General features: G+C 39.2%; 1 protein-coding gene across 1 annotated transcript in view; it reads right to left on the bottom strand.

The window, feature by feature from the left end:
- The window catches only part of mob2a (MOB kinase activator 2a), a 95,590-nt gene extending 85,761 nt beyond the window's left edge, over nucleotides 1-9,829 (bottom strand). The window contains exon 1 of the mRNA XM_062990989.1: nucleotides 9,503-9,829. Within this exon, the coding sequence (XP_062847059.1) occupies nucleotides 9,503-9,519 (17 nt within the window). The 5' untranslated portion in view covers nucleotides 9,520-9,829. The remainder of the gene's footprint in view (nucleotides 1-9,502) is intronic.
- Between the last annotated feature and the right edge of the window lie 4,274 nt (nucleotides 9,830-14,103).

Below are 14,103 nucleotides of genomic sequence, written 5' to 3'. Positions count from 1 at the left end.
GCTATAATTTGACCATCGACTAAAGATGTTCTGTTATTGGTTAAAAGAAACTGGCAACTTTGCATCTCTAACAAAAAACATTAGTTTCTTTACTAAATAATCAAGTTATGTAGTAAAAAGGTTAGCTAGGGCTGCATCTAGAACACAGTGTTCAGTCTTCAATTTCTTGAATCTGCTGGTACTGCCAGTTCCCCACAGAGCAGTTTTGTACCAAATAGCAAATGCTGTGGGAGCGTATCAGTGCCAAGAAAAACATGTACAGAGTGCAAATCCCAAGGACAGGACAAGACCTATACAGAATGTAAAACACTGCAGTCCACCCAAAATGTCTCCTCACCCACTACAGGCCAGGGGAAAAAATACTCTTTAATCAAGTTTTTTAATAATGGTTGGCTGCACAGATGGGTCAGCTTTCTCCAGTGCCCTCTGTCTTAGGTCGCCTGAAGCAGACTAGCCTCTGATAATGCAATCCATGTCGTGATGTTGTAAAAAACATAAAAAATATAAAAAAAAATAATAATAAATTAGATTTATATAACGCCTTTCCAGTGGCGGCTCCTGCCAAATCTCTCAGGGGGGCAATTGTTGCGATGATGGCCAAGGTGACCCGTTCAATGGGTAAATTAAAGCTTAAATAATTAACCTCTTCATCTGTCAGTTTGACCTCACAAATAACTTTGAACATGGAGAGAGACCAGATTTACCATTAATCATAAAATTAAGTAAAGCCTTCACACTAACAATTTAATTCAGTCTTCATCAGATAGCATTTTATTTTCATTTCATTTCATTTTCAGCATTTACAGCAAGTACAATTAAACAATTGGGGAGATACAATAAGTGCAATCACAATTCACAATTTAAAAATTACATTACTTACTTGTAATTTACTTGTTACTTATATGATTTTCCCCCCTTTGTAGATACTTGCTTGATGTTTAAATTTGGTCTGGGTGGCCCTAATTCTTTAGTTGCTCATTTATTCTGATTACTACGACGACTGAATGGCATTTCCCTTAATGACACGATGGAGTTCCTCCGAACTGAGGTAATGGTAGTCATGGTGACGAAATCGCGACACCAGGTTACGTGTGATGCAAGCATGTAAGTGCGTGCTCTCCCGGAACCCATTCAGATTGTATTGCAGCGCCTGCAGTTAGAAAAAAAGAGCCTTAACATGAGAGTCTATGAGAGCAATCCGGGGCGATTTTCAGTCAGACTGAAATCTCCCCAAAAGGAGCGGTACTGTATAGAACACAACTCGAAGCTGATTGGACTACGATATTCAGAGGCAAGACAGACTGTCCAGAACAGTCACAGCTGTGATAGAAAAATTTCTTCCCTTTCGTCCTTTGGTGGTGCGTTGCCCGATCGCCCTAAGGAACCCCTGCACCTTCATCATACTCAAGGTCACTTCACAAGAAAACTTTATCAACTATTTACAGAATGAAATTAATCTAAATATTGAGAAACAGGTATGTTTTAAGTTGAGTTTTAAAGGATGAAAGTGATGAACAGAAATGGAGAGATTGTGGTAAAAGTTCCAAAGTTTAGGGGCTATGACACTGAAAGATCTGCCCCCTGCCAAGACCAGTCTGAAAGTAGGGATGGCAAGAAAGCCGGCATCAGTGGACCTGAGTGTACGGGCAGGGAAGTATCAGTGTATAAGCTCAGGTAAATAAGGGGGAGCAAGACTTGTAGGTGAGCAAGAGGAGTTTAAACTGAATGTGTTGTGCGATAGGTAGCCAGTGTAACTGATACAGAATAGGAGTGATGTGGGCTGATTTTCTAACCTGTAATAGAATTCTGGCAGCAGAATTTTGAACATACTGGAGTGGATGAATGGATCTGTTAGGAATGCCAATGAGAAGTGAGTTGCAATAGTCGAGTCGTGGATGTAATAAAAGCATCTTTCAGTTTCAGCATCTTGTTTGCTGAGCCTAACAATATTACGAAGGTGACAGAAAGCATTCTTAACCAAATACTTATTAAAGTATTTAGTGTGACCTTCCCTTACACTTGAGCAATAGCAGGAACCTGGCTCTCTTGAACCTGAATCAAATGAAAGCCAAATAAATGAAAATCTGTATTTGTACTACTATTTCATGTGTAATGAATGCTATAAAACGGGTCTACTACACCAGGTTTGTGTGAGACATGCTTGAGCATTACACACATGTTGTATGAGTTTAATTCATTGGAAGCTTACTAATATGTATAAGACCAACTTTCAATCACAACGTTCGATTCAAATCACAGAACTGGACGGACATAAAATCATAATTTTTACATCAGCAAGGCCACTCTTGAAGGGAAATACAAAAATACAACAAACAAACTGGATATTCAAGATGTAGAATTCAAGCTGTTATAAAGAAGCTTGAGAAATCAGGAGAGATCAAAGACTGAAAGGCCAGGAAAACTTTCAAAATCTGATTAGAAGTCCAGTAAAGGACCTTCCTCGGTATCTGGCAGCTTCATTGGGAAGCATACACCGATCAGCCATAACATTAAAATCACCTCCTTGTTTCTACACTCACTGTTCATTTTATCAGCTTCACTTACCATATAGAAGCACTTTGTAGTTCTACAATTACTGACTGTAGTCTGTCTGTTTCTCTGCATGCTTTGTTAGCTGTTCTTCAATGGTCAGGACCCCTACAGGACCACTACAGAGCAGGTATTATTTAGGTCGTGGGTCATTCTCAGCACTGCAGTGACAATGACATGGTGGTGGTGTGTTAGTGTGTGTTGTGCTGGTATGAGTGGATAAGACACAGTGCAGATGGAGTTTTTAAACACCTCACTGTCACTGCTGGACTGAAAATAGTCCACCAACCAAAAAGCAGCCTGTGGGCAGCGTCCTGTGACCACTGATGAAGGTCTAGAAGATGACCAACTCAAACAGTTGAGCAATAGATGAGCGATCGTCTCTGACTTTACATCTACAAGGTGGACCAACTAGGTAGGAGTGTCTAATAGAGTGGACAGTGAGTGGACACAGTATTTAAAAACTCCAGCAGCGCTGCTGTGTCTGATCCACTCATACCAGCACAACACACACTAACACACCACCACCATGTCAGTGTCACTGCAGTGCTGAGAATGGTCCACCACCTAAATGATTCCTGCTCTGTGCTTCTATATGGTAAGTGGAGCTGATAAAATGGACAGTGAGTGTAGAAACAAGGAGGTGGTTTTAATGTTATGGCTGATCAGTATATATAGGTATACACCTTTAATCATAATATATTTTATCAGCATACCATACATGGGCAAAAGTTTGCAAGCATGTCTTTCTAACACATGAGTTCAGTTGGTTTTTACCACATCAATTGCGAACAGGTAAATAAAATCCACAATATAAAGAAAATTTTTTTTAACTTTGTGGCAACAGTTTGAAAAATACCCTTTACTGTTGGATTGAAAAGGATTCCAAAATCCCACAAACACAGGATAATCTTGTGCCTATAACAGCCACAAATTGGGGGATAAATTCCATATTAAATGTCTGTGCTTTTGCAATGTAATGTCCAACAAGCTTACAGTCAAGTGTCCACAATCTTTTGGATGATAAACTGGATAAGCATTGCAGTTTCTTTACCTGATGCACTGAACAGAGCAAAACTGCACATTTTAGACAGTGGCACTTACACTGTAGTCTAAGTGCTGGTCTGACGTAATTGTAAACCTTTAAAAGCGATGAGTCAGATTAGCTCTCAGGTCTGCAAAGTAAAGAGCAGAGCATTGCTACATTTATCAATAACTGTTCATCAGCATATTCTTTGGTATTGTTGGGATAAGGTCAGATGCATCCTCACTCTAGCAAAACACACAATTGCTTTATTAAAACCGTGGTTATTAAACAAGTTGACATGGTGCCCTTAAGGTGTTGAAAACAATAGCTTTCCTCCACCCAGTCAAGACTGTTTCCTTCCCCCTGGCCTTAACGTCATCTCTTTATTTTTGTCTACGTGCTAAAACACTGTGCTCTGCTGAACAAACAGCATAATCTTTCAGTCTACTTGTGTCATGTTCACTCTCAGTATACTGTATATACCATAGCTGCAAGTACTAACAGTTTCACATATGCATCGCCTATACAAACAAATGTATCTGACAAAATGCATTCATATAGGGGTTAAAGAGGTCAAATTACCTACAGATCTAAATACACCGATCAGTCATAACATCCTTGTTTCTACACTCACTGTCTATTTTATCAGCTCCACTCACCATATATAAGCACTTTGTAGTTCTGACTGTAGTTCATCTGTTTCTCTGCATGCTTTGTTAGCCCCCTTTCATGCTGTTCTTCAATGCTCAGGACAATCCCCGGACCACCACAGAGTAGGTATTATTTGGGTGGTGGATCATTCTCAGCACTGCAGAGACACTGACATGGTGGTGGTGTGTTAGTGTGTGTTGTGCTGGTATGAGTGGATCAGACACAGTAGTGCTGATGGAGTTTTTAAACACCTCACTGTCTCTGTTGGACTGAGAATAGTCCACCAACCAAAAAAATACAGCCAACAGCGCCCCATGGGCAGCGTCCTGTGACCACTGATGAAGGTCTAGAAGATGACCAACTCAAACAGCAGCAATAGATGAGCGATCGTCTCTGACTTTACATCTACAAGGTGGACCAACTAGGTAGGAGTGTCTAATAGAGTGGACAGTGAGTGGACACGGTATTTAAAAACTCCAGCAGCAGCTGTGTCTGATCCACTCAAACCAGCACAACACACACTAACACACCACCACCATGTCAGTGTCACTGCAGTGGTGAGAATGATCCACCACATAAATAATACCTGCTCTGTGGTGGTCCTGATCATTGAAGAACAGGGTGAAAGCAGGCTAAAACAGTATGCAGAGAAACAGATGGACTACAGTCAGTAATTGTAGAACTAAAAAGTGCTTCTATATGGTAAGTGGAGCTGATAAAATAAACAGTGAGTGTAGAAACAAGTGGGTGGTTTTAATATTATGGCTGATCAGTGTACATAGAAGCCAGACTACTATTCTTCAGCACACTGGTACAGCTGGGTGACTTACATTTACACATTTACTGTGACAGCATATTGTCTAAGCAATTGAGGCTAAGGGTCTTGCTCAAGGGCACAACAGTGGCAACCTGGCAGTTGAACCAGCAACCTTTGGATTACTAGTCCAGTACCTTAACCACTAGGCTACAACTGCCCTTTACAACAACATGGTCTAAATATATTAGTATATATTACTATATTATATCTATCTATCTATCTATCTATCTATCTATCTATCTATCTATCTATCTATCTATCTATCTATCTATCTATCTATCTATTTATCTATCTATCTATCTATCTACAGTATATATCTAGATAGATAGATAGATAGATAGATAGATAGATAGATAGATAGATAGATAGATAGATAGATAGATAGATAGATAGATAGATAGATAGATAGATAGATTTGCAGCTCATGCTTTGGCCACTCTAGTGTTTTAGTCCATTTGTCAGGGTGTGTACCTGTTTAATCACATTACATCCTTTTAGCCCAGTTCTATGGCTATAGTTGTTTAGTTATTAAAGGTAATTTCAGGTCATTTCACATATTTACCTGGTAACACCAAATGTCACTTTGTATTTAAGTATTTTTCTTAATTTTTGTATTAGTGTACAATATGTATAAAATTAGGGCGCTAGAGTGGTGCAGCAATACATTACGCTAGCCCACTACATTTAAACGTGATTAGCTATGTGTGTGTATGTGGGGGGTGGGGAGGTTCAGGATGAGAAGTTAATGGATGACTGAGGCTCCGCGATGGATCTGCATCCAGTCCGGGGTGTGATGCTGCATTGCGCCCAGAGATTTCGAGGAAACTGGACACATCATGACCCTGACCAGGATATAGCAGTGGTAAAACATGAAAATGAAATGAATGAATGAACAGATTTATGTAAAATGTAGTTTATTATGAATTTAATATTTATTGTATTAGTAATTGTTTATGCATTGCATTTGTAATGTACATAATATATTTCCTAAATTGTTTTGGATTTTATATCATTTTAAAATAATCAAACTGTTTTTAAATAAAGAAATAACTGACAGATTAAATAATAAATTGTTAAATTTAACATTAATTTCAGCACATACAAACAAGTAGACTTGCTCTAATTTTAGTGTGCTTTATATTTTTGACCATGAACTGCACCATGCAGACAAGAGATGCGGCTTGTGTAATGGTAAAAGAATGCAGAGTATGGCGGGCACTGTCGGTCAGTTTAGGCTGCTGGATGATTAAATAAACCCAAGAGGCTTCTTAACAATGCATGACCTCCCCATTATTACCACAGGTTAATGGGACAAGCAGCTTTTCCGTTAAAACCCTGTACAGAATGTCACAGACACTGCGGTGACTTTTATGATGAATTTCTGACTATGTGAACATTATAATACAAGCCATAATCCCTTGTGCAATGAATATGCAGTGGCCCAAATTATGCAATTAATCCTCTGCAGCAGATTTCAACTCTACTGATTTTAGTCTGAGTGTTAGTCTGCAGCATTAAATTCCTCACACACAAACGTCCAAGTTCATTATCGTCCTGCAGAACTGACTGTGTAATAAACTAATAAACCAACAAACAATTAGACAACACTGCAGGCCAAACAAGATCCTGAATATCAGACTACAAAGAAAAACACAGACTATGGACAGTGTTTAAGACTGTGTTTATACTTCCAGACCAACCCAAAAATTACACATTGTTACATTTTAGTTCCGGTTTTGCTTAGCGTTTACACCCACAAATTTACAATCGAACCAAAACCAAAAAACAGTGACGTATGACGCACATATGACGGATTTTGTGAGCCAGTCAGCATGTAACTTTTCTGCAATGCAGTACACTGAGAATGTTCACTACATGTGCTTGCATATTGAATGCAAGGTTGTGGGTTCAAATCCACATGTACAAAATGTACAAAAACCCCACATCAAGGCCATATCCTACTTTGGGAGCATACTAAAATATGCAATCAATGTAAAAAAAAAAAAAAAAAACAGCACATTATTAACCACAATTTACACATCTCAACACACAACATTACTAACCCTCCCATTGGAGATCTGCCTCCAGTTCTGTGAGAAGCAGGTGTGGTCAAAATTTAAAATACATGTGTAAAGAACATTGTCATGAGTGTCATGAGTCTTTAAACTGTATTTATTTACACAACTTTCTTTTTATTACTGAAAGGTAATCATTAAAATCTCAAAATATCACTAAATCTGCTATGCCAAATATAAAAAGTGGATTTAGAAAGCAAAGATATTGGCCTACACCTAATTATCCATAATGATTAAGTCACTAACAGTATCAAATAACCTTGATAATCTACTAAACAAGACAGCAAGCTGCTGCTGATACTATTGTGTATACTATATGGTCGAAAGTATGTGGACTTCTGATCATCACACCTCTATGAGCATGTTGCATATCATAAATATTTTTAAATACCTCAAATGCGATCTGGAACATGCAATGGATTAGATAATTATTCTTACTATTTTATCGACTATGCCTACACTTAAGTATTTATGAGTCTCAGCAGCACTGCTGGGCATGATACACTTATCCCAGTACAACACACAAGACCATGCTGTTACCACTGTTATTGTCATTGCAGCATCTAACATAGTCCAATACCCAACTATCTGTTCAGTATGGTCCTAGAGTCTCCTTTTGTTTATGGATGGCAAGGGTCCTAAGGACCTGGGTTCAATGCTTTCTTTCAGTCACTGTCTGAAGAGGTTTTGCATGTTCTCCATGTGACTGCATGGGTTTTTCCTTCAGATAAAAAAAAAGGGAAAGGGGTGGATTGGCTGCTCTAAATTGGTTCTAGATTTAGGTAAATAAATGAATGTGTGTGTTGACCTGCCCAATGTGAGAGTTTGAGAGTCAAGGCTGCTCTTTGTACGTAAATAAAGGGGTGAGTGAGTGATGTCCTTTGATCAATTGGACAGGTTTTGTGTCTAGTGTTCTCAAGTGGTGCCACACCCACCGGAACCCTGACTAGGAAAAATAATATTTAAAAAAATCCCTAATTTATTCATCTTGGTTAACATGTAAAAGTTAGACCTGCCTACTTTTCTCATCTCTGGTCACTGTCTTAGTTCCTATGACCACATGTTTTTGACCACCTCTCAAAAAGTGTCTTGCTATTATACATTAACCACTGATGTGGGTCAATAAATGAGTCTGTAAATGTGTAATACCCAGTGATGTATAAGCACCTCATTCCAAGTCTTTCTTTGTGGCCCAACATGACCATGACCAAGATGATGTTTAGTTTGTGAAAAATTAATCCTTGATGTGAGTAGGTAAGCGAGTCTGTAAAGGTGTGATGCCCAGTAATGTATTGGCAGCTTATCAAGAGTGTCTTTCCATGTGGCACCAAACCCACCATGACCAAGATGACATTATTTAGTGAAAAATTAGTAACAAATTAATTAGTTATATTACAAATAATTATAGTTTCCAAATGCCAACAATTAAGGTGATACATTTTTGCTAAATTGGTATATCCCAATAGTATATCTCAAAACACATTTACATTTTCGGCATTTAGCAGATGTTTTTCTTTAAATCGACTTACAGTACTGTGACAGTATGTTGTCTAAGCGATTGAGGGTTAAGGGCCTTGCACAAGGGCCCAACAGTGGTAACCTGGCAGTGGTGGGGCTTGAACCAGTGACCTTTGGGTTACTTAACCTTAACCATTAGCCCTACAAAATACCTTGCCACTATCAGATCTTACACCAAAAAACACAGGTTCATAAACAAATCTAACTCAGGAAAGGAGGAAAAGTGTTGTTGAATACAGACTGGCGTGTCAGTTTGATTGTAGCACGCAATGTTGTATAGATGTAGTCAAAAAGTGGAAATGAAACTTATTCAGGGGTTGTAACAATGTTGTTCTGCAGTGTTGTATCGTAACCATCCAACAACTGTTCTGCAAAACTTTGGTCTGCTTCTTTTGCTTCTTTTCTACTATTTGTTAGAAAAGTCAGTAATAGAGTAAAAAGAAATTAAAACTTTCATAACAAAATCATACTAACAAGTACATTTTGTTTAAAAACAAGTAATTTAATGAATGTAACAGAAAATATGTTATTCACTATACTTCATTCCTGCCTGGCACTTTACTTTACTGAAAATAAAATTCCTGGTTTGTTTTAGACATGTGTACACACATTTGAAACAGCATGTGGAAGCCTGGAAAAATGTAATGAACTGGCACCAAAGCACACAACACACACCTGCAACATTCTCTACACGTTGATATAAAGAAGACACAATGTTGTGTTCTGACCAACCTAAATGTAACATAGTTGCGAGGTTGTAAATAAGTAAATGTTGTGTGATTTTGATCAATCACAGTTTTTATACAACACTGCGTGGAGCTTGTGTGTTTTCTGGGATGAGACCTGATTTAAGAGAGAACTTACCCCATGAGCCAGTCCATGGTGATGGTGATGGCAGGGGAACGTCCAGCAGAGATTAAGCTTCTGGTTATCCTCGGTTTACTCTCACACGGGGTCCAGCAGAGCAGAAGGTGTATATGTTTCAGTGCACCAGTCCTCAGTGAGTCCAGCACTTGCACAGTGTCTGAATGTATTTAAATAGGATCAGCCTGAGTGAGTGAGGGATGTGACAGAGGATCTGATGATGTTATCTAACTGAAGCCGGATGAGAAAGAAGCTGCCTGGCTTCACTTCACTGTTTAAAAGTAGAGCCTGATTAACATGTGCGCATAAGTGACTTAACTATTGGAACTGTTAGCTCTGGTGCTGGTGTATTGGTGTTGCTGTTCCGTACGCTGGCGCGGGTCCTGATCACTGCCGCTGCACTAACATGTTCAACCCAGCTGCTTCGCAGGGAATCCGGAAGTAAGCACAACATGATCCTGTCACTTGCCGATGTGCCGCCCTGGCCTGAAATGAACTGCGCATGCGCAATGTTTGCACACATGCGCACACTTACCGGCTGTGTCCAAAACAGCACTTCTGCGCTTTGTGTTTGTTTTCGCAGACGATTTAAAAAATAATAATCTTCTGCACTGTATTGTAGGACGGCGTATTAGGGCCACTTTAAAGAAAATGATTGTTTAAAGTTTCAATTTCGAGAATAAAGTCGAAATTATTTCGAGTTAAGTCCCCATATAAGTGTGTATTTCGAGATTAAAGTCGAAATATTGTGGCTATAGCAACCTCCTTTTGTTAAAATGAGGGATGTTCATGATTTGGTAAAGTTATACTTTCGTATCGGTTTCACAAATAAAGAAATCCCCAATCTCCTGCACATCAGCACCAGTTTGTTATTAGTGTAAGGTTGCTGCAACTGCTATGTAATAAACTGGGTTTGTTTAGAAGAACGTGCGCCAACGGTGCGCTCGGCATCTGCGTCGTCAGCAGTACTTCAACCAAGCCTTATGGACTCGTACAATAAACTAAAGCCGTATGGCATCGCTATAAATGGTTGCATTGACAGGTTTAGTCGTCATGTCATGTGAATGGAAGTGTACAATACAAACAACGACCCAAAAATAATAATCGTGGGTTATTGGATATAACCACAGTAACGCGCATTGGAGGCTGCCATCCAGGTATTGAGACCCGTGCTTCTCTGAACTGATAAGCGTACGACAGCTGCACACACTTTGGCCATAATATTTAAACTTTATTCTCATAATCATTTCGACTTTAATCTCGAAATCATTTCGACTTTAATCTCAAAATCTTTCCACTTTATTCTCATAATCATTTCGACTTTAATCTCAAAAGGATTTCGACTTTAATCTCGAAATCATTTCGACTTTATTCTCGAAATCATTTCGACTTTATTCTCAAAATCTTTTTACTTTATTCTCATAATCATTTCGACTTTAATCTCAAACGGATTTCGACTTTAATCTCGAAATCATTTCGACTTTATTCTCATAATCATTTCCACTTTATTCTCATAATCATTTCCACTTTATTCTCATAATCATTTCCACTTTATTCTTGAAATCTAAACTTAAAAATATGTTTACAGTGGCCCTAATACGCTGTCGTAGTATTGTAGAATATACCCTGGAGAGTAAATACCTCTTTTCAGAAATGTTTATAAATTATAAAAAATCCTGGTGCACGTCACTGTTAATATGTTGTTGTTCTGTAAATCGTTTGTTTCCAAACTCGAGTTTCCATGTTTGTTTCCCTGTACTGGCTAATATGGTGCATTGCATAAATTAAAGCATAATTTTAAACTGTAAGAAGTGCAAATAAATAAAGGACCTATTTATGCAGGGTGCATAATGTATCTAGCCATGGTAAAGATAAAAAACCTGTACCTGAAGTACAGTATTTTGGAAATATTCTGGAAACATACAAGATGGCTGCCAAGAAGAAAAACTAGTGGATTTATACCTAATGGAACAACACACGGATATAGATTTGGTCCCAATTTGAAGAAGAGCAGCTCAGGTAAGCAGCGGTTATGATTTTATGATGCTGTGTGGGTTGATATGGGTCGCGGTGCTAATGTTTACCGTGCGCTTTTATTATGCAATGATAGCAAAGCATTTTCAAATATTAAACTTTTTCAGGGTTTTTTATGCTCATTTATTTGAAGTAAAACAGACAGCATTAATGTGAACAAAATAACAGTCGCGCACACTTCGAGTTTAAGGTAAAAGTCGAGTTTAAAGGTACAAATTTCTCGACAGAGGGCATCATAAAAATCAAAGATTTCGAGTTTTGGGAACGTCAAGTTACAAGGTACCACTGTATTGGGGACAGATCAGGACTGCAGGCAGGCCAGTCCAGTACCCGAACCCTCTTCTTCCACAGCCATGCCTTTGTAATGTGTGCAGCATGTGGTTTTGCATTGTCTTGTTGAAAAATGCATGGACGTCCCTGGAAAAGATGACGTCTTGAAGGCAGCATATGTTGCTCTGCATTAATTCTGCCATCACAGAAGTGTAAATTACCTTTGGTGTGCTATGGGGTCCCCAGTCTCACCTATTGTTGCAAACCTGTACATGGAGGAAGTGGAAAAGAAGGCACTAAGGACCTACTCAGGGACACCACCGAGTCATTGGTTCAGATATGTAGACGACACCTGGGTTAAAATAAAATCAGAGGAAGAACCACATTTCACGGACCACATCAACTCGGTGGACAAACACATCAAGTTCACAAGGGAGGATGCAAGCGACAACGTTTTAGCCTTCTTAGACTGTGAAATTGCTAGTAAAGATGGGGGACGGTTGAAAGTAAATGTTTACCGCAAACCAACGCACACGGACCAGTACTTAAGGTTTGACTCCCATCATCCTTTGGAGCACAAACTAGGAGTCATCAGGACGCTGCACCACCGGGCGAACAGCATCCCCACAGACACTACGGCCAAGGATAGAGAGAAATCTCATGTCAAGAAGGCCCTGGGTGAATGTGGTTATCCCAACTGGGCATTCGTAAAAGCAAGAAAAATGCCCAAACACAGCTCCAGTGGATCGAAGGGAGGAGAAGAACAACCGCGGTCTAAACGCAAACCAGTGGTGATTCCGTATGTGGCGAATATTCTCCAAACACCGTGTTTCAGTTGCTTTCAAACCCCAGAACACGCTACGCCAGAAATTAGTTCACCCTAAGGACCGGGTTCCTCGACACAAACAGAGTAACGTAGTGTATGCTGTTAGGTGCCGGGAGGATTGTTGGGAACTGTACATCGGGGAAACTAAACAGCCTCTGGCGAAACGGATGACCCAACATAGAAGATCAACCTCTTCTGGCCAGGACTCTGCGGTTTACACCCACCTGCAAGCCAGCGGCCACTCATTTAATGATGAAGATGTGCAGATCCTTGACAAGGAGGAACGCTGGTTTGAACGTGGAGTCAAAGAGGCCATTTACGTGAAGAGGGAACGACCATCTCTGAACCGGGGAGGGGAGAGTACATCTCTCACCATTGTACAACGCCGTAATAGGAGCTTTACCCCAATCATGTGTGAAAGACACACATGACCATTGTAATTAATGGTCATTGTGAATTTCATATAGACCTGATCACCAGTTCCATTGTTATGCAATGGGTGGTGATCGGTCGTTATGCAAATCAACTGCATATATATATATATATATATATATATATATATATATATATATATAAATATATATATATCTGCATGCTTTATTAGCCCCTTTTCATGCTGTTTTTCAATGGTCAGGACTCTCCCAGGACCACCACAGGTGGTGTGTTAGTGTGTGTTGTGCTGGTATGAGTGGATAAAACACAGCAGCGCTGATGGAGTTTTTAAACACCTCAGTGTCACTGCTGGACTGAGAATAGTCCACCAACCAAAAATATATCCAGCCAACAGCGCCCCATAGGCAGCGTCCTGTGATCACTGATGAAGGTCTAGAAGATGACCAACTCAAACAGCAGCAATCAATGAGCGATCATCTCTGACTTTACATCTACAAGGTCGACCAACTAGGTAAGAGTGTCTAATAGAGTGGACAGTGAGTGGACACAGTATTCAAAAATCCATCAGCGCTGCTGTGTCTGATCCACTCATACCAGCACAACACACACTAACACACCACCACCATGTCATTGTCACTGCAGTGCTGAGAATGATCCACCACCTAAATAATACCTGCTCTGTGGGGGTCCTGACCATTGTAGAGAAATAGATGGACTACAGTCAGTAGTCAAGTCAAGTGAACTTTATTTTTAAAGCACATTTAAAGACTACAAGAGCCAACCAAGTGCTGTACAATATAAAAATCAGGCAGTAAAACCATAAAAAAGTAGCAGTAAAGAATAACAAAGGACAGTAAAATTTAAAATAATGAATAAAAATACAGAAACAATAGGACAAAGTTTGAGATATACTCTGGACATAAGATGAAGTTCTTTAAAACTTATTAAGGGCAATGAAAAGTAATTGTTTGTTTGTTTGTTTATTAGGATTTTAACGTCATGTTTTACACTTTGGTTACATTCATGACAGGAACGGTAGTTACTTATTACACAAGATTAATCAGTTCACAAGGTTATA

Source organism: Trichomycterus rosablanca, chromosome 1 (assembly GCF_030014385.1).
Source record: "Trichomycterus rosablanca isolate fTriRos1 chromosome 1, fTriRos1.hap1, whole genome shotgun sequence".
Lineage (NCBI taxonomy): Eukaryota > Metazoa > Chordata > Actinopteri > Siluriformes > Trichomycteridae > Trichomycterus > Trichomycterus rosablanca.
This window is presented reverse-complemented; position numbering and strand designations above follow the sequence as displayed.